Source organism: Rissa tridactyla, chromosome 5 (assembly GCF_028500815.1).
Source record: "Rissa tridactyla isolate bRisTri1 chromosome 5, bRisTri1.patW.cur.20221130, whole genome shotgun sequence".
NCBI classification, from domain to species: domain Eukaryota; kingdom Metazoa; phylum Chordata; class Aves; order Charadriiformes; family Laridae; genus Rissa; species Rissa tridactyla.
Window position 1 is genome coordinate 29,056,381 of NC_071470.1, and position 21,717 is coordinate 29,078,097.

Here is a 21,717-nt window from a genome sequence, read left to right on the forward strand (position 1 = left end):
AAGTACAGGGGGTGGTGGTGATGAGTTAATAGGCTGTGCCTAGAACATCTTGATTTCCCTGAAATAGTTACAGTTTACAGTGAAATAGTTATAGTTTAATAGCTGAAAAGGTGAGTTCGGCTGCGTTCTTGAACAGAACAGCAGCTTATGTCCCAGTCATACAGAGTATTAAGTGCCTGTTCAGGTGACTCTCAGAAGCACTTCTCTTGATTTCAGTGCGTTCATTCACATGAATTAAATTAAGCAGATGCTAAAAAGTATGCAGGCACTTGAGTCTGTCTGAGCAGTGTATTTCCCTGGTAGCTCTGGCTGCCCAGAAGTGTTTACAGGGTGCTCTCACCTTCTAATAAACTTGGGAAAACACAAAAACTTGCAATCATACTTGAAATTATACCTTTGAAAGGATGAGTCTTTTGCTATTAAACTTCTGAATAGATGCCAAAAAAAATAATTACTTCAAATCACAAATGGCAGGGGTCAAATACAGCTTAATCCATAAGAATTGCCAGGTAGAGAGAAAAAGAGAGATCTGTGTTAGGAATGGTCTGTGAAATAATACATCATGGAAGAAGCATGGGGGGAAAAAAGGATTTTTTTTTTTTTTTTTTTCATAAGTCAATGTTTATCAAAAAGAGAAGGATCTTAGCAAATCCTTCACTGAAAATGAAAAAAAACACCCCAAAGATAAAATGTAAACACCAGGGAAACTGATTGATCTAGAATTCGTTCCTTTTTCCTTTCTTGCCCCTCTTAGGTGACATGGTGATGAAAAGAGAGGATTAAAATGGGCTTCTTTAAAGCCAAAATTTTATTAGGAAATGATTAAAACCACATTCTATCTCTTGGAAGTGAGGGTTTGGTCTTTTTCGCCCAGCCGTGCAGCAAAGCATTTTCAGAAGGGAGCAAGAGAAAAGGAGAGGGGGAAAGCGTAGATCATTCTAACTTTAATTATTCATGGATAATAATATCTGTGGAATTTTCCATTTGTTTTCCCTGTCCATTATTCACTGAAAACTGAAGAAAGGTAGGTCTATATCCAGAAAGGATTTTTGGATCAGAAACTGCTACAACTCTTTTGTTAGGAGAACAGTTTTGAGCTGTAACTACCATAACAGTGAGAATCCACCCAGGCAGGAACTAAGTTAGGGAAGTAGGGGAATGGCATGGGAGGATCAAAACTCTCTCTCTGCACCACCCCCCATCCCCCCAAAAACGGTGGGGGGAGGATGAAAAAGTAGAGGTAGAGAAATTTCTGAACTTAAGGTCTCCCAGCCTGGGCGAATTGACCAGAATTACTGTTATTACTTCCACTGAAAACTTAACTTCCAGTGCACATTGTGTATGACTTTTGGAATCCTAAGGGATTTATCTTCCATATGTCCATATCACAGAATATATATCACAGATGTATATTCCATATCACAGAATATGGAGAAATACTGGTCAACTCTGGCTTTATGGAGAGGTCAAGGACTTTACTAAAGTAGCAAGTAATACAGCACTACTTTGTGACAAACGCTGAAAGTTTTGATTTTCCTTTTTTGCTTTTTTATTTTAAATCTATACTGTGTGACATGGTTGGTGCGTGCCTGTCAGGTAGTATCAAAATAAAACAATTTATTGGAAGGAAAAGGGTTAAAATACTGTCCCCTGAATTCTATGCAGGGAACCTGACAGGGAACTGGAGATATGATGCTCTGTTTATTCTAATGTTCCTGAAGGGAGGTGAAGCTGCAGTGTCTGCCAGCTCGCTGCAGAGGGGCAGAACGTGCTGAGATCAGAGCAAGCAGTAGAAAGGTAGTCAGAAAGCTGTAAAGTGCAGTAAGGACTGCGCCTAAGAGAAGGCTGTGGAGCTCAGATACTGAGCAAGGGATCTGTACCAGACATCCATGTCTTTATTTTGGACCAAAGTATGTGTGTGTTTTTACTTGTTTTTACTTAAAACCCCCAAACAACGAAAATTCCAATCTTCGCGCTTCATTAACGTTTTCCCTCTTTAGGGATTGCAGGTAGAAAGGCCTTAGTGGTGTTATTGGTAACGCAGATTCTGAGGAATCTGGGAAGAAGGAACGCTTAGGGACTTTTGTTTCAGGGCAGTGAAAGCAGAAGGAATACATTCCTTAGGTATTTTTGACCAGAAGCACCATCGGGTGTTCATAGGTCGCGACCACACAACAGGGAATTATTGTTGCCACCTCCATTGACATACTATCTCCAAGAACTGTGGGTGAATTTAAGATGAAATGGTTTAAAATGGTTTCACAAGTCTCCTCATAGAACAGGAGACTGGATGCATTAGGAGATCTCTAGGTAGCCCTATAAATCCATCTTTAAATAAAGAATTTGGTGAGTCTAATTCTCTTCCGTTGCCTACATTTATTTTAGCTATAAAAGAATAACACAAAAAATCTAAATTTATTTTAGCTGTCCGTGACTGATGGTAGTATGAGCTGGCTAAGGATCATACCCTTGATCATTGCTCAGTTGCTGTTGTGCTTCAAGCCTCTCTCTGTATCTACAGGCCACCCAAGCGCTTTCACTAGGACAGCCCTGTGTATGAACCATTGGCTTCCATCCAGCCTGTAAAATGCTTGTAATTATGGAGTGCCATTGAAATGAAATCAGTGAAACAGGGCTATGCTCGTACAAATGATGCGCAGAATCCAGAGATCCTGAAGACCTTTATGTTTTTATTATGAAATGATTCTTCCTGTTCTTTGCATCTGTTTATTAATTGAGAAAAAACACTGTTCTGGTTAGCAGGATCACTATTTAGCCTGAAAAGATGCCCATGATCCAGAGGACAATGCTGTAAAATCTGTTAAATAGCTGACCTACATTTTTTGGACATTGGGATGAAATCCACTGGCATAGTTGAAATAGCGGTCATCCCCCCCGGCAGCTTCGTACTTCTTAGGTTGCGACAGGAATCTGCTAACAGCGTTTAAGAATTCAAAGATGGCTCATTATAGCTTTGTTTTTCCTACTAAGTCATTCTCCGTACTTCTGAAATGCAAAATAAGGTATTTTAATTTTTGAAAGAATTTACCAGCCCAGATTGGGCAATAGACATCTGTTTCTCAGAGCTATGACTCTGATTTAGGCACCAATCCTGCGGCATAAATAAGACATCGTGCTGCATATGGCTGCTCCCCAATGCAGTTTGCAGTTACCTGAAAGCCATTCATTTCGCGTGTGTGGAACAACAGTAGCTTTCTGATCTGGTGTGTGCATCCCCTAGATGAACAACAGCTACCAAGCAGTACAGTGAGCACACTCCTTGGCCCTGCAAGTCTTTAACACTTAGGACAGGTGCTGAGTTAAAGAAATGGCTTATCTCGAAGGTACTTTGTTGATGCTTCCATAGAGGTTGAGTTCAAAGCAGGTGGACTGAGGGTAACCCAACAGGATCTTGTGTGTACAATAATAACCAGGTCCATTCAGGAATGAAGCATTGGGCTTACCCTGTGTCAGAACGTCTCCAATGCACGTCATTGAAATAATATGTCTGAATTTAAAAAGTTATGGTTGTACAGGGATAAAACAAGGTGGCTTACTAAGTTTAGGGTTCACTTTTTGGTTCTGCACGAATGTAAGAAAACGAAGTGTAATCTCTTTGTATATATATCTTTTGATATTTTCTTTTTTTTTTTATTTCCATGCACCAAATAGGCATTCTTGCATCTCTTAAAAAAAACATCCCAGGTCAGTTTTTGTGGCCTAAGAGGAATTTCAGTTGTTCAGAAGAGCACAGTCTGTAACTTTTTCCTTAATAATTGGAGCCAATAGATGCTCCCAGTAGTGAAGTTTCTTTCTTTTTCTCCTTAATTGCAAGCACCAGCAGAAAGCTGTAGTTAAGACACTGACAATAGAATAAATAGCTGACCTGATGAAGCGTGCTTGGGCTGTAGCCAGGAATCTCATCAGTAGATACTCTCCCCTTTGGGAAATGGTTCTTTCTCTTGGCTTTGTAAGTCTTGTAGTAACCTATTTAAAAATAAAAGATTTTTTTTTTCTTGCTTGCTTTCTTTTAAACCAAGCCTTTTTTTTTTATAAATCACCAAATTCCAGTGGTGGTCTGGTAGATTGTGACCCTTTTGAGAATAGGAGAGAATAATATTATTGGTGAATTATGGATTGGTTCTGCTTTTACCTGTATCAGTATACATCCAGGAATACGTGCTGTTAATTTATTAGGCTTAGATAACCCTGAGTGAGACTGGTATTACAGATCAGTTCTGTAAAACGTTGTGTTATTTCCAAAGTGCAGTCTACATAACACTCATGGTTTGGAATTCTGTTCTCTCACAAGCTCCAGCGTACAGAGACTGTGGCCTAAAAGTATCATCAGCATATTAATTATCTCAATAATCAAAGTGAATGCCTACAGTTGCTGTTTGCTGGAGATTTTGTCTGGTGGTCAGGAGCAGAGGAAGTGCCAGCTAAGTAACGGCATGCTCCAAACTGCTGGAGCCTGATGTTGACCCCGCATTAAAGAAAGTGAAGAGCTGTGCAAGGAACCAGAGGTTCTTCCCACTCTCTATGAGGTTGCTATGGGAACGTGGGTATAAGAACCACTAATATGGACTGGCAGCCAGCGAGGGAAATCTGTTTTACATGATCTAAATATTAAACATAGCATTCGGATTGATATACCAGTCATGGACTAGTGTTTTATGTTGTTTGACCAGTGAATTTGTGAGATGTTGAGTGCATGGAACGTGTTTCTTGCTGACATAGGCTGAAGATGTTTTGTGGAGGAAATTTGTTTGTGTATTTTGTTGGCTGTTGGTGATGTAGATGAGTAATTTACAGAGTATGGAGCTGGTGCTTGAAGGAAAAAAAAAGTGATACTTCTAGGAATGAAAAATGACAGACATAAAAGTTGAGTTTCTGATCTTGTAGGGAAGACCAGAGCTCATTTTCTGCCTGAATGTGTTATCTGGATAATCAAAGTTAATAACCATTATTTAACACTTTGGATTAAAAAAAAATTATGTCTGCAGATGTCCAAGAGAATCGTCTCCTAAACTTAAACTAGCAACCAGATTGGTTCTTCCTGCTGAGAAAGTCATACAAATTGCTTGCGGGCTGTCATGTGGTGGGGGGATTTATGTGACTATTCCAACTCCACTGCTCATGTGAAATGGGCAATCTTTCACAAAGTCACCAGGTTTGCACAAAACTTTGAGTGCTGAAATCGCTCTTCTCGGAAAGAGAAAGGGGGGGGGAAAAAAAAACAGTCTAAAAGCAAAACCAGCAAGAGGTAAAAATAAAGTGAAATACAGGTCAGATTTTCAGGAGCCTCACTCTTGCATTTGCCAGAATAATGCTGCCCATGATCATGTTCTGTTTTTTACATCAGTTCATATATATAAATGTATTTATTCTCATTTTCTTTTTAGGTGATCCTGATCCTTACCAAGTATTATCATACTGATATGGGGAGAGTGTTGGAGAGCTCTTTGTGGAGGTAAGTTCTCTGCTGTTCTTATAACCTCCCCGCCGTTCTCATAATAAATCCATCTCTTTTCCCTTTCCAAACTGCTGCTGGGTTGACTTGGTAGCCAATTGATGCTAATATAGCAGGATTATCCAGTTGGTCATCAGCTCTTACTCATTCTCTTCCTTAAATGCAGTTCAGTAAGAAAGAGTTTGAAAAGAGTTTTAACAGTAGAGACAAACAATGATAGAAACTATAAGGTACCTTCCTGATGCCGCTTTGCCAGGTGCCATTCTTTTCCTTTTCTTAGAAATTTTGCATCAAAGTTACTTAAGAACTTTGAAATACTTCTTGTGTTGGGATGTGTCTCTCAGGAGTTCTTACTGCTCTTGAGTACTGTATTGAGGTTAGTAAGTAATCCTGATTTAGGAGCAGTCACAATTAGATGAAATATAATACCAGTGCAGGTTATTTTGTGTCTTATGACAACTGGAAATATGTAGTAATCCAAATAAATTTCCAAATTGATTCACATTTCCTTAACGTTCATGAATTAAGATATCAATATGCTTGTTGCCTGCATGTTCACAAATTGCACGCTCAGGTGTATATCAGCACAAAACCAGGGCTAGGATAAGCCGATGTTATACTAGTCATGCTGCTTATCTTCTCCTGTGTTAATTTTGTTTTGCCGAGTGGGCTTTTTGTGCTCTAATTTTCTGGGTATCTGTATAAGTCTTCCACCACAAATTTTTGCTAGATGCATTATGTACACTTCAGAAGTGAAAGTATTTCACTGTTACCAATAAATATAATATTGCTCCAATATTCACTATGCTAGTTCTGCTGCGTTATCTGTAGCAGTGGAAATATTCTTGAAATATTCTGCTGGGATGTCTAAATAGTTGTTATAAATGATAGGAGACTTATTTGAGGAGTCTTACGTGAAATTCTTTTGTAGCCCATAAGCTTCAGGTCTAGAAACAAACGGGTTATCTAATAACTTGTGGCTTAGGTACTTGTAAACTTCCTAGAGCTTGTATGGGCACTCAGCCTTCACCTGTGTGTGTAAGGAGCTTTACACAGACAATCCAAGAAAAGCAGTGGGCAACGGAACAGGGAGTGGGAAAAGTCTGTGACCAGGATGTGCTGCACACCAGCCTTGTTACTTGTTTTGGAGGAGGCTGCATTGTTTTAACCATGTGGGATTTCTCATAGCGACAGCATATCTTTGCAATACCTCGTTGTCATACTAGTAGCTGAGGAGTACAGTCTGGCCAGGGGCAGTGGTCCATGCAACACAAGGGTATTTGCAAGTAAAAAGGAAACTTCTAATCATAAAAAGGGGGTGTTCAGGAAAGAGACTAAGCTCAAATGGAGATGGCGTAGTATTGTCTCAGGATTGGCCTTTTTAGGGTTATGATGGTTCATTTGTAATTATCCTTTAAACTTACAAGATGGGAAATTAATTGCATGTTTGTTTCTGGTTTAATTTTTGTCCAACATCTTGTGCAAAGAAGACAACCAAATGGCAATTTGGATACTCCCGTAATTGCGTAAGCACACATTGCTTTCCTGTTATATGCCCCTGGTCTATACAACATGTGCAATATGTTTTAAGTTTTGCTATCCACGCATCAGTGTAATCTATCGTAGAAGTCTTTTAAACTTATTCAGTCGGACTCTTCAAAATAAACTCTCTGCTCTTTCAAAATAAACATAAAACAGGCTTCAGATAATGTTGCTTTCTTTTGAGAACATAAACACTTCAAACAAGGTCATTCAGACCTTGCTGACAGCTGGTGTAAAGAAGTACTGGTGTGAACTGCATTCAAATAAAATTGATGCTAGCGTGCATCATAGCGAAATCAGGTCCTTTTACTTACAAGTAATAGATGTACCAGATGCTTTGGTTGTTTATAAAACTAGGATGGAAAAGCTGAAAGGAAGCAAGCGCTTAAGATTAGCACTTGCACCAGGCGTGGTAGCTGATCCATCCCTAGATATGTTCTGCTCTGGGCTCACCTCTTTCCTTTGCCCACTGGGGCGTAAAAGCGGCACGTGCGGTTGGCAGACTTGGGGAATTACAAAGAGCCTGGATCTGGAAGAGCACAAATGACACCAACTGGTGCAAAAAATATCAAATAGTGCCTCTCTCTGTTGAGACGTAGCTCATTATTTGTACTAAGTGAAGTAAAAAGAAATACTGTTGGTGAAGTCAAGGAACTTCTGTGTTTTTTCTCTGTGTTAAATGGTTGGGTGTGCATTCGTGCAGCTCCATGTTTGCTGATGGGGCCGGGGTGCTGTACTCACATTGGCAGCCTGCCCAGAATGCACCATGTATATTTTTAAACTTTTTTGTTTGATTCTCTTTTGCATTCCTCTCATTTGCATCAGAACAAATATATAGTTAAACAGGTGTGGAAAAATGTTACAGGGATTTTTGTCAGAGGGCAAAAGCTATTGGTCTTTGTGAGGTTTCTGTGCCCTAGTGGGAATGGATCCTGTCTGGTTATTTCCTGAACCAGTCCAATGTTTTTTCTTCTTCCTATCTTGCCTGGCTAGATCATACCAGACACTTCATATAGTCTAAGTGAAAATAAACTTGTTTTATAACCTGATCAGTCCCCACCAGGTTAATTTTTAATCTCCCACTTTCATCTTGCCAATCAGTAAATATTATCCTAGCTTGGCATTTGTCAGTTCTTTTCTTTCTTGAAACTGCACCTTTTTTTTCTTCCTCTAAAACATATTTCCTCTTCATCTCTCTCTCTTTTTCTCCCATCACTCAAAATAAACGGGTTGGTTTTTTTCCTTGCTGAGTGGAACAGGGAATGAGAAGGGAAGGGTGACTCAGTGGTCCAGTCATGCTTATTTGTTCTTTGTGACCTTGGAGTTGCAGTCAGACTTTTAAGAGTAATGCAAATGGTGGGGGAAAACACCAGTCGGAGGTATGTGGCTGGGGAGGCTTTATGCAAGGAAGATAGATGTTTGGAAGTGGATCTAGGTGACGAATTTCTGTGCCTCTGCAGAGCATTGTTAATTTGTGTAGATAATTTATGCCTGCCCATGTGGGTCAGGTTACAGGATTGGGAGGCCTAAATTTTAATTACCTTGGAATCTTTTCATTGTTGAATAAACAGGAAGAATGGTGCTGGATAATGAAAATCTTAACAAGTTTTTACTAGTGGCAGCCATGTCTGGTTACACTGAAGAGGTGGAGGCATAAATCTTGGTGGAAGCATGTAGTTAGAAAACACCAGGGTGTGCTTCTCTAGTCGGCTATTTCTGATACTTTGCTAATTTGCTTATTTAAGTAATTGTTAAAGTTGGGGTAAATTGTATTGTTATTTGACTCAAAATAAGGTAGCGAAATAAACAGATGACATCAGTTGCCTCTTGAATGTAAATTAAAATAACTTGTTGAGAAGGAACACAGGATTGTTTTCAGGTTTATTTTTGGAGTTTCTAAACTGCAGTACATATTGGGAATACAGGTTCATTGTTGTGTTAGGCCTCATTAGCATAACGAAAAAACCACTACTGTGACTAAAACTTAAAATTCAGGTACTCCAGCTATCTTCACAAATTGTGCATGTATTAAAGATACTTTACATACCAGTGCTGTTCCTATCAGAGTCCGCACATATCTTTACCCAGCATGTTTACTGTATGAAGGACCTGAATCAAACAGACCTTTTAGGATAACAGATACTTGAGTATGTGTTTTCATATGCTTTATGGACCAGTTTGTGCATAAATATATTGCTGCACATATTTTACAACCTCAGGTGCTTGCTTGCATAGATTGCATGCCTGCAACTTTTGATGTGTGTACTTGAATCTTACAATCACATATTTTAACTTTGAATTGGTAGTCACTAAGAAATTAATACTAATACTTACCTACACACCTGAGCTAATTAATCCTAATAATGTCTCTTGGAAATAGATATATTTTATTGCTATTACTATTTCATTTTCTACACGAGGCACCTGCAATGGTAACTGATTGCTGAAGGTTCTGCAGTGACTCAGCACGCTATGGCCATGGAATTGGCTTCCAGCCCTGTGCTTAGGTTGGCTCAGAGTCCTGTTTCTGGTATGTGTGCAGCCTTCCCTTCTTAACTTGATCTAAGCAATGAATAATAGATGCTGCTGATGATTGCTAATAAAGTTTTGATTGCGTATTATCAAGCTGTAATGATATGGTAGTGCTAATGCAACTTGCTGTGTAATTGCCATTGTTCCCAATGGCATCACCATGTTGTTATTGCTTCACCACAGCAAAACAAACGACATTATTTGATGTTAACTGCACTGTTAACTCCTCTCAGCATTGCATGCTGAACCCCAAGTAGGCCCATTTTCAGAGATGTTGGGATATTTTGCCCCATGTTGTCAATAATGAACTGCTAAATGCAGAAACAGACTTCTCCGACTGCTTAAATATAGTTTGGATACCCTAGCTGATCATCCTGGGACTCCTCACTCCAAAGGCAGCCTGAGGAGGAAGCGCAGTCACAGCGCTGTGTGAGGAGGTTGTGAGTCCAAGTCAGTGGCCGGGCAGCTGGAGGTGAGAGCAATTGCATGAGCCTCATGGACAGCATAAGACTTTGCAAACCTCAGGGAGTCATGAAAATCCTCTCTTCGGTGGCACAGTTGTTTCTATCTGCACCCACAAAAAAACACGTATTCAGGGCAAGACTGGGTTGTAGAAACCCACTGGCCATCAGCAGTGATCAATGCACAGTGACCGCAGGGTGCTTTGGGCATTTACACAAAGATGCATGTCTACACTAAGGTTAAAACCCAGATTATGAAGAGCAGGACATTCTTTTAAGGTAGACTCAGTTACAACATATACCACTCAAGAAAGGAAGATTTCCAGACCCTGTGTGGCTTAGAGTGCTAGAAAATGAGTATGGGCATTTGTTTCTAAACTCTTTGGACTTGCAGGTGAAGCTCATTTCACCTGTTTAGTGAGATTAACTTAAAAAGCAAACCAATAAACTCAATATAGAGTCTGGTGCCCCAGTGAAATTCTTTCTTGGTGTGAAGTTCTGCTTAGTAAGTGAGCAACTGTATTCTGCAGCAATTTGTGCTTCCAGATGGTCTTATATTGTGGTTCTGTTTTGAAAAGTGACTTTGTAGAAATGGCCCCAAGGGATGGAGTTACTGAGTCTGTGATTTCCATAACAAATTTGCTCTCTTTCCAAGTAAAAACAAGAAAAGGAATGGCTTCCTAATTATTAGACCAGCAAACTCAGCTTGGGATCTAATGTCTAGCTGTGCTTTCTCTGGCTAATGCATCATCCTGAGTAATGCAGGTTCTGCAATCAAAATAGACTGCCCTCAATTATACCTGTGCTGCTCTTTTGTCCTACTATATCCTTCTTTACACCTGTTCCACTGTGAAAAGGTTTTCAGTAGTACTGTTGAAAAGGCAGTCCTACAATTAAAATTTTATTTCTCTTATTGAACAACAGTTTTTTATACTCTCTTTGATCATATTTCCATATTCACCTAATAGAATTACAAAGACTTTCATTATATTTGCTGCAATTTCTGTGTTGCTAATACTCTACAGTGCATCATTATGAGTTGAATTGTACAGGAAAGTCTCTATTTTAAATTTATTTTGGGCATTTAAAATGAGCTGTAAATTCATAGTTAGGCTGAAATCCACTACATTCACTTTCTATCAGCAAGGTTTTATTATGGGTGTTGTGTAAGAAAAATATGTTAAAGACAAAGGAAATGAAAGCACCATGTCTTGACAAAATTTGGAATGCGCAAGATATTGAAGAGATCATTATTGATGTTTCTGATGGGCAGTGGTATTGATTTAGGGACGATGTTGCAGTGTGCTTCTGTAGTGTATGCTCTAACGGACACATGACCCACCATAGTCTTTCCTAAGACCAAGATGTAGCATATTAGCAATAACCTTACTGTAACCTTGGTGCTGCACTTATCCTGTCGTATGTTTTGGCTGTAGCTTTTGGCCATTCAATAAAGGAATGAACTTTGGTCATGGATGGTGAGAACCATTCTCTGAGTTGTAGACCCCTCTGAAGGAGATGTCTTTTAAATGGCTCTCCAGGGCACGGGGCTTACCTTAAGGAGGTCCATTTATGTCTGTGTTACCATAATAGCATTTAAAAAATACTTTTATGTCTTGTATGTATGAAGGTCTGAACTGAAAAAAAAATAAATAAATCCCACAATCAAGTAAAAGCTACCAAAGAAGTCTATCCAAAATACTTTACTGAATATCTGCTGCTCACAGATGAGAGTGCTGTGTCATAACTACTCTTCCAAGTCTTCAACAACTCTGAGTGGTGATGATGATTTCAAATGTTTACATGTTTCTACACTAGTTTGTGAATACACAAAGGATATATGACAGATAGATTAAAATCCAGTTGGAAAGACGTGATTTATATAGTTAAGAAAAGGCTCTTGCTTGCAGTACACTTGTGTTTCATTGGAGCTTGTTGCAGCATGGGTGCTGAGCGTCTTTATGTCTTGGAGCATGGGAATTTTTCTACTTTACAGGTTGATTTTTTTTTTTTTTCTTTTCTTTAATCCTCCTTCTGGAAAAGGAATTCAATCATTGTGAGATATAACTCATAATAAGTGAGTCATAGAATCATAGAGCCATAGGGTTGGAAGGGACCTCTGGAGATCATCTAGTCCAAGCCCCCTGCCAGAGCAGGGTCACCTAGAGCAGGTTGCACAGGAACGTGTCCAGGCGGGTTTTGAATGTCTCCAGAGTTGGAGACTCCACCACCTCTCTGGGCAGCCTGTGCCAGTGCTCTGCCACCCTCAAAGTAAAGAAGTTCCTCCTCATGTCTAGGTGGAACTTCCTATGCTCAAGTTTGTGCCCATTACCTCTTGTCCTGTCCCCGGGCACCACTGAAAAGATCCTGGCCCCATCCTCCCGACACCCACCCTTTAAGTATTTGTAAGTGTTGATAAGATCCCCCCTCAGCCGTCTTTTTTCCAGACTGAAGAGACCCACATCCCTCAGCCTTTCTTCACAAGAGAGGTGTTCCAGTCCCCTAATCATCTTGGTAGCCCTTTGCTGCACCCTCTCCAGCAGTTCTGTGTCCTTCTTGAGCCGGGGAGCCCAGAACTGGACACAGTACTCCAGGTGTGGCCTCACCAAGGCAGAGTAGAGGGGGAGGATGACCTCCCTTGACCTGCTGGCCACACTCTTCTTGATGCACCCCAGGATGCCATTGGCCTTCTTGGCCGCAAGGGCACATTGCTGGCTCATGGTCATCCTGTTGTCCACCAGGACTCCCAGGTCTCTTTCAGCTGAGCTGCTCTCCAGCAGGTCAGCCCCCAACCTGTACTGGTGCATGGGGTTATTCCTCCCCAGGTGCAGCACCCTGCACTTGCCCTTATTGAATTTCATACGGTTCCTCTCTGCCCAACTCTCCAGCCTGTCCAGGTCTCTCTGTATGGCGGCACAGCCTTCCAGTGTGTCAGCTACCCCCCTCAGCTTTGTGTCATCAGCAAACTTGCTGAGGGTGCACTCTATCCCCTCATCCAGGTCATTGATGAATACGTTGAAGAGAACTGGACCCAGTACTGACCCCTGGGGATCACCACTCTTCACTGATCTCCAACTAGACTCTGTGCCCCTAATCACGACCCTCTGAGCTCTGTCTTTCAACCAGTTATCTATCCACCTTACTGTCCATTCATCTAACCCACTCTTCCTAAGCTTCCCTATGAAGATGCTGTGGGAGACCATGTCAAACGCCTTGCTTAAGTCAAGGTAGACCACATCTATCGCCCTCCCCTCATCTATCCATCCAGTCATGCCATCATAGAAGGCTATCAGATTAGTCAGACATGGTTTCCCCTTGGTGAATCCATGTTGAGTACTTCTGATAGCTTTCTTTTCCTCCACGTGCCTTGAGATGACGCCCAGAACAAGCTGTTCCATCATCTTTCCAGGGATGGAGGTGAGGCTGGCTGGCCTGTAGTTCCCGGGCTCCTTCTTCTTGTCCTTTTTGAAGACTGCAGTGACGCTGGCTTTCCTCCAGTCCCCAGGCACCTCGCCTGTTCTCCAGGACTTTTCAAAGATTATGGAGAGCAGCCCAGCAATGACTTCCGCCAGCTCCTTCAGCACTCTCGGGTGCATCCCATCGGGGCCCATGGACTTGTGAATATCTAATTGACCTAATTGATCCCTCACTCGATCCTCCTCAACCCAGGGGAAGTCGTCTTTTTTCCCTGTTACTTTCCCCAGAACCTGGGACTCCTGAAGGCTGGGCCGAGCAGTAAAGACCAAAGCAAAGAAGGCATTCAGTAACTCCGCTTTCTCTGCATCCTCCATCACCGTGGCTCCTGTCTCATTCAACAGTGGGCCCACAATTTCTCTGGTCTTCCTTTTGCCTCCAGTATACTTGTAGAAGCCCTTCCTGTTGAGCTTGACATCCCTTGCCAGGTTTAATTCCAAGGCTTTCCTTGTTTCATCCCTGCACGCTCTGGCGGCATTCTTGTAATCTTCCCAAAGGGTCAGTCCATTCTTGTGCTTACTGTAAACTTTCTTCTTCCACTTTTTCAGAAGCTCCCTGCTCAACCATGCAGGTCTCCTGCGTCCCTTGGCCGATTTCTTGCTCTTAGGGATGCACTGATCCTGAGCATGGAGGAAGTGGTCTTTGAATACCAACCAGCTTTCTTGAGCCCCTTTGCCTTCCAGAGCCCTAGCCCACAGGATCTTTCCAAGCAGTTTCTTGAAGAGGTCGAAGTTAGCCCTCCTGAAATCCAAGGTTGTAATTTTACTTCTTGATGTTTTGTTTTGTGTGTAGTACCCACGATCCTGAACTCTATCATTTCATGATCACTACAATCTAGGGTGCCCCCCTACCTTAATGTCCTTCACCACTCCCTCTGTGTTTGTCAGTACCAGGTCCAGGAGTGCTCTTCTCCTTGTTGGCTCCTGTACCACCTGTGTCAAAAAGTTATCATCAATGCACTGGAGGAGCCTCCTGGACTGCGCGTGCCTGGCTGTGTAGTCTTCCCAGCAGATATCAGGGTGATTGAAGTCCCCCATGAGAACCAAGGCCTGCGATTGTGAGGCTACCTTCAGCTGTCTGTAGAAAGCCTCATCAGCTTCCCCATCCTGATCAGGTCGCCTATAATAAACACCCACAACAGTGTCCCTCATACTTGCCTGCCCCTTAATCCTTACCCATAAGCTCTCAACCCTCTCTTCATCCGCCCCTAATGAGAGCTCGATGCATTCCAATTGCTCTTTCACATAGAGTGCAATTCCACCACCATGCCTCGCTGGCCTGTCTTTCCTGAAAAGGACAAAGCCATCCATGACAGCATTCCAGTCATGTGAGCTGTCCCACCATGTCTCTGTAATTACAATGAGATCGTGGCCCTGCAACCGCACACAGGTCTCCAGCTCTTCCTGCTTATTCTTCATGCTGCGTGCATTGGTGTATAAGCATTTCAGAGAGGGAGTCGTGTGTGTAGGTTTTACCCTTGAGATGTGGTGTGCCTTCTGGCTCTCAAAAATACTGGCACACTGGCCCACAAGTGCTGAGCAACTATGCCCTGGCACCTCACCAGCAAGCCCAGTACCCACCCCCCTTCAAATGTAGTTTAAAGCCCTCTCAATGAGCCCTGATAACTCTTGTCCTAGAACCCTTTTCCCCCTGGAAGACAAGGTATTCCCACCTGTTACCAGCAGGCCTGGTGTTTTGTAGATCAGGCCATGATCAAAGAACCCAAAGTCCTGCCGGCAGCACCAATTTATTAAGTCAATTTATTAAGAAAGAATAACCATTTTTTTAAAGTGGTTTAAGAATCCTGTTCTACTATTTGAGTAACTTGAACCTAAGTAATAGGATTTCTGATTGCTTTAACTGGAACTGGTATCATAAACATTTTTTATAGGCACAGGCTGTATGGGAATTGTACCACAGGTTCTTGTTTTCAGTAGACTCCTTTTGGCTGGGACTGACAACAGTAGAATAAGCAATCTTTCCAAAACCCATCCAGGTTGGTAGCAGTAGGAAGCTTAGGAAGTTCACTGGCGTTTCCTCAGATCTGTCATGGTATCTTATTGCATAAGCTTCCTTACAAGAAATTATCATCTTTCTTGCTGGCCTCAGCAGACAGGTTTAAGATGAGGAGTAGAGAAACAGTGTCCTTCGAAGCATTAGTTGTCAGTGGGGTTTGTCATTTTGTGTGTTGCCTTTGCCCTCCCTCCCGGCATAAAAGAGGGAAGCTTGCGTCGGCACTGCCCATGATACACTTCTACACGATCAAACCAAGAATTGCAATCTTGGAGCTTTTATTGTGGCATGATTCCTCTGTACTAAATTCATATAAAAACAGTTGAACTATCAGTTTTTAGCTAATCAGAAGTACTTTGCTGCATTGTCATCCATTAACTCCCACTGTCAGCAGGCCCGCACAGCAGGGAGGCGTGGGGCCCATAACCTAGGGCAGATGGAATGACACTGTATATATATATTAAATGATGTTTCTTTTGCCATGCTGCAAAATGGAATAAATAAGAAACCATAATCAAAGCAGCTAGTTTCATTGCTCATCACATTTTTATGATGATGAATGAGGTATAAAAACCTGAGTAGGATATATTGTTTAAAACCTGAAAAGGGCGAAGTCATGGCTTAGGGGAGCATATGGTAAAGGAGATACGACATCACACTCAGCAAGCAGTGATGCTGCTGGTTCCACCTTCAGCCTACTGTGTGACCTTGTTTGAAGGACTTATGGTTCCTGGGCTTTTCTCTCCTTGGTCTTTGCCCGATTCATTCTTTGGTATATAAGTAATTTGGAGAACTGATTGTACAAGTGCAGTGGGACCCTGTCAGTGCTAGGGCTGTAATGCTGCGTTAATACAAATAATACGAAGGAGCTGAAACATTTCGGGATATTTGATATTTGTCTCCTTAAAGTTTTTGGCTTGATCCTGAGAAGGACAGGAGACTGTCAGAGAGCACTAACATACCATGAGACCCATCCAAAACCACTTACCCGTAGTTTCACTACAAGGCAGCTAATCAAGAAGTGCCTTTTTTTCAGCTGCTGTTTTGAAAATGCTACTTTGCAACCCCCCGTTGCTTCTCTTAGTGTTGGGCACCTTGTGTCACTGATGTGGTATGTGGTGTGTGAGCAGCTTCGCTTGCTTCTGTAGTTTGTGCCGTCTGCTCTAGTGCATCCCCTGCAAACGGATTGCAAATTAATTTGGTTGTTGGGGCTGAATGAATGAACAGCTGCATAGTTAATTATGCAGAATGGTATAGAAAAATGTAGTGTTAATGTTTTATACTCTCATTATCCTTGCAGTATGGAATATATTTTTCAGTGTGAAAATGACAAAGGCAATATTTCCCACATAACTTATTTATTAGGAACTTTGTATTGTTAGGCATCTTTCTCTGCTTTAATTTAGTAGGGATTGGGACAATTAAAAACTCCATATAGGCCAGTTTTAAAAATGTAGATATAATCTTACATGCTGAAGTGTTGGGACTGTGGGTAGTTTACAAAAACTAAACCCATTTTACAGTAAGATTTAAATGTCTTGATTCTTTTTGGTGTTCTGAAATGTAGAAGACTAGTTGAGAGATTTCCTTTTTCTTCTCCCTGCAACCTCGCATTGAACAGATGACTGATAATTAGTCAGTTAGTCAACTGAAGCTCTGTTCCAGCTACTTTTTTGGTTTGTGGGTTTTTTTGGTTTTTTTTGTAGGTATTTCCATGACCTGTGAGCACATTTGATCCCAATTTTCTACCATGGGATATGAAATTGTAATTTCAGTCGGGGGGTGGGGGATATACCTGTTCTCGCCTACTTGTTGAAAAGCACCTGTCTGTGTTAGTTTTATTTTTTTCAAATCTGGTATGTACTTTCTTTGTCAAATGGATATTGTTTTTCTTGAAGAAGGTGCATGCGGTTCGAATTATGCCCCTTGATAAAAAGACATTGCGCTATCAGTGAAATACAGCCACCTCTGGGCAAAAGCCAGGGAAACATGTAAAGCAGACACGCAGTAAATTGTGCTTCCTTAATATCAAAAAGCCTAACAGTTCAGCTCAAAAGCATCTACATCGTTCAGCCTTTTGATATGCAGTCTTTCAAGCTTTCCTTTCTGGCAGGAAGAGGATGTATGGTCGTGCTTTCTGTATGATTCAGATAGTTTTCTGTAACGCTGATCCGTCCTTCGGATCACTGGCTGTTCTGAAGGCTTCAACATAAAATGTTAACACATGGGAGAGAAAATGATTTTAAATTTTACTCTCTTCCAAGAATTTGGAGACATATCACTGTTTTATCTTAATTCTTACCATATGCTGTCCACTCCTTAATTTTGTAATGTCTCTTTGGGATAGACTGGATATGGAAAAATGTGATTTTAAAATAAAGTTTTGCTGTTCTGAAGTACGCTAACTAGAGTTTGAGATTTCTCTCCCTTAACCCTACCCCCTAGGCACTGTCTGTGCTAAATACTGGTGTCTCAGTTTCAGTAGTTTTTAATTTGCTTTTTCTTCAGCCTCAGACACGTAAAATTAGAAAAGCAGTAATATGTTACTCTTTAGCCTCATTTAAAAATGATTGGAAGCAAAATATACAAATGATGGAGTTTTGTACGTGTGATGATTTCAAGTGTGTGATACTTATATTCTCAGTATTATTTTGCTGCAGTTTTCAACTGAGACTGCTCTGTGCTAATGAGAAGGATGCACTGGTAAGAAACTATTCTCCTTCACTGTGAGAGGGCAGCACTTTTCTGGCAAAGTGCGGAAGCCCAGGGTGAAAACTCTCATGCCTTGGCTTTCCATATGGCCTCAGGTGAATATATGAATCTGCCGGTGTTCCAGAGTGGAAAGCATCCAAGAAGCACATTAAAATAAAATTAAGGAGGGAAAGAAAGTTAATTATTTAAAGATCAGAAAAGTATGTTACACGTATGCTGTATAAAGCACCCTGACTTTGTACCTATCACAGTGTTACCTTAATAGGTCACAGTTGGAGGAGACCTTGACTCCTTGCTTAAATATGCTTTAGGTAAAAATCTCTTAATGTGCACTGATGTGTGAATTGAAGAGTCATTTTCCAAAAACTTCACACTGGTAAGTGGACATAGCTTCTTAAAAGGCATGTTAACATTTGTAAAGTACTTTGATAAGTAAATATGAGTAAATATTTTTCTCTTGATTTCCATGTTAACTGGACGTCTTGGTCTTTGTACTTCCAAATTGTTGCATTTTTATAAAAAATGCATCTTGGGAATCGATAAATGTTGATATTATTATAATAAACATTATTATTTATTTTTTCTTTGGCGTGTTTGGTAGGGCTGGGAATAGGGCATAAGTTTTCTGATGCCCAGTTGACCACTTAAATGTCTGCTTTGCTCGGAAGTCTCTTCTGTATTGCATACATTCAGAGAATAATGTTTGTTGCAAGGGAGCTCTCGTGGTCATCAAGTACAACCTCTGCTCAAAGCAGGGTTCACTGCAGAAGTTAATCACGTTGCTTATGGCCTCATCCTGTCCAGTTCTGAAAATTTTCCAGGATGGAGATCCCACAGCTTCACTGGGAAACCTGTGCCTATACTTTGCCGCTTTTACTGTAAGGGGTTACGTCAGCTGGAATTTCCCATCTTGCAGCTTGTGCTTGCCATCTATTGCCATTTCACTGTGTACCCTGGTCCTGTCTTATTTATAACCTTCTTTTAGGTACTGGGAGACTGAAATCAGATTCCCCATTAGCCTTGCTTCCCAGACTAACCTAACCCAGCACCCTCAGCCATTCCTTGTCGATCGTGTGCTCCAGTTCCCTCATCATCTTAGAGACCCTCCGCTGGACTCACTCCAGGCTGCTGATTTCTCTCTTCTATGAAGCAACACAAAATTATTTTATTCCATTTGTAGAAGTGGGATGATCTGTCCTCTGTGGGTCCCCCTCTGCTGCTCTGCCCACATATAGGCTGTGCTTGGGTGAACAGTTAGAATAGTTACCTTATTTATCTGAATATAAAAATAAGTGTGAAAATCCCTAAATGCTGAAATCATTAACAGTAGAAATTCAGTTCTTTAAAAATTACTTATACACCCAAGTCACTTCATTACCTCTTGAAAAAGGTAACATTGGTCTTGTTTGCATTGAACCTCTCAGCGTACAAACAGTGGGGATGCCAGAATTAACTTTTTGTCCTCACTTTTGTTATGCAGTATGAATTCTTGATGCGTTTTGATTTAGTTGCTGGTACATTATTTATGACACCTCTTGGCTGCAGCTGCTGTAATCCACGAACCAAAGCCAAGCCTGTTGTTTCTAGTCATAGAACTGTAGTTTGTTGTGGAGTGACTCCCAGGTAATTAGGCAGGATGTGCTGTAATTGGTTGTAACATGGGCTCTTCTAAATAAAGCATTAATCAGACTGAATGACAAGTTAAAGTTTTGTGTTGGCTTTTTTTTGTTTGTTTTTTTCTTTCGAAGATTTGCCTACCACAGGTAAATACTATTGTAGCCGCAAACGTTAGGAAGATTAATTTTGCCAGAAAAGGAAGGAGAATTATGTGCTTTTTTTTTTTTAATGGTCTTTTGCTTAGAAGAGAATTCTTTAAGTCAGGATATTGAAATGTGCAAAGCAGAGTTTTTTAGGGCAAGAATTCATGTACTAATCCTGAGATATGCATAAAGCTCACGTTTTTTTCAAAGAGTGAAATTCATATAGCAGTTCTTATTGCTGTCAAATTTATGAAGTTTTGGAGAATTTTGGGTCATCTTTAGCTTGACCTGTATGTTTGTAGATATATATTCTTGGTATATTCTTGATTGACAGGGTTGCAAAGGTCAAATGTAGACACCTGAAATCACTGGAGTAAAAACTGCTGATCGCTTTAAAAAGTGATTATGAACTGAGGAGTAATTGTAAGAGGCACAACATTTGTTTGGTGGATTTCTTGTTTCTTAGCATCTTCCCATCGAAGCTGGATTCTTTTGTGGAGTACGTGATGGATACAAGCTAACTGGAAATAACGCAAAGAAAATGGGATGAAATTCAGCTTTAGCTCTGAAAATCAGAATATACTGTAGCCACTCCAAAATCTATGAGAAGCTAATGGATTTGCCTCAATTCGTGCAGCAAGCTTGTGAAACAGTCTTTGGCACAAGAACATTTAGGGCTGGGGATGGGAAACAAAGGGGAGTCAAATAGTGTTTGTTCCATTGAAGGTTGTTCCCTCAAATATGTTATTTTATCATGTTCTTTTCTTAAGAGAGAACTTAAAGAAGGAAAGGTCAAAGCTTTTCTCTTTTATGTCTCTGTCCTGTCCTGAATCTATATGTTCAGTTTGACTGGCTAGTTGGGAACGGTGCTTATGAAGAGGCTCTAGTCTGCTCTCTTGCAGGTCATGAAGAAAAATGAACTACCGTTACGTGTTACAAAGCAAGTGTCGGCATGACACTGAGGCAGAGCCTAGACCACACAGGGATTCTTCCAGTTTTCGTTTTGCTCCACAGTGTGCTGCATATTCAGTATTTAATTTTCCCTTTGCACCCTCTCTGTAAAATTCCTGTGAGAAGTTGCAGCTGTTGTTGCTGCCCAGCTTGCGGTGAGCAAGTCAGTGTGTTTTCACTATAAGAAAACAGTCACTTCAGAAGAACTGAACTATGTGGTGTCACCCCTGGGGACAAGCTAACCTGCATGGCCCTCCACCTTCTCTCCTTGAAAACAACCCATATTTTAGGGCACAAAAGCATGTGCCCTACTGGGGGACAAGGCAATAAATTGGCGTAATTGGTGTAAAGAGTGCTAGTGCTTTTGGAAGCAGTGGGGCTGTAATGATTTGCACAGGTTACAAGTCAGGAACAACCACTAAAAATAGACTTCAACTGCAGTTTGTACCGATTGTGGCTTTTTTAGAGCAACCATTTGTGGAGTGTAGTGTTATTTACTATGGAAATAGTAACATCTGTTTCCATTCTTTTTTTTCCCCTCTGGTTGGTAGCCTCTGAGGCAACATTCCTTTGATTGCTGCAGTATCTGTTCCACAGATGAAGCCCTGCAGCAGAAAAGGGGTTAAACTTGAGCTCAACAGCAGGAATTTTCTTATTGTGACAGTTTGCACAGCATTTTTTTTTTTTTTGCATCACAAAGCATTTTCATCTAGGCAGAAACTGGGTGATCTGAGTAAAAACTATAGGCTTGAAGGCCTTGGGCTTCCTCCATGCATCTGATGATGGTTGTATTGGTTCG

The 21,717-nt window shown here is 41.0% G+C and overlaps 1 protein-coding gene across 6 annotated transcripts in view; it reads left to right on the top strand.

Annotated features, from left to right (window-relative positions):
• SORCS2 (sortilin related VPS10 domain containing receptor 2) overlaps positions 1-21,717 on the top strand; it is a 576,222-nt gene that overhangs the window by 179,835 nt on the left and 374,670 nt on the right. For all 6 annotated transcript variants that reach the window (XM_054203166.1, XM_054203171.1, XM_054203170.1 and 3 more), the window contains exon 2: positions 5,406-5,473. In XM_054203166.1, coding sequence (XP_054059141.1) covers positions 5,406-5,473 — 68 coding nt within the window. The remainder of the gene's footprint in view (positions 1-5,405; positions 5,474-21,717) is intronic.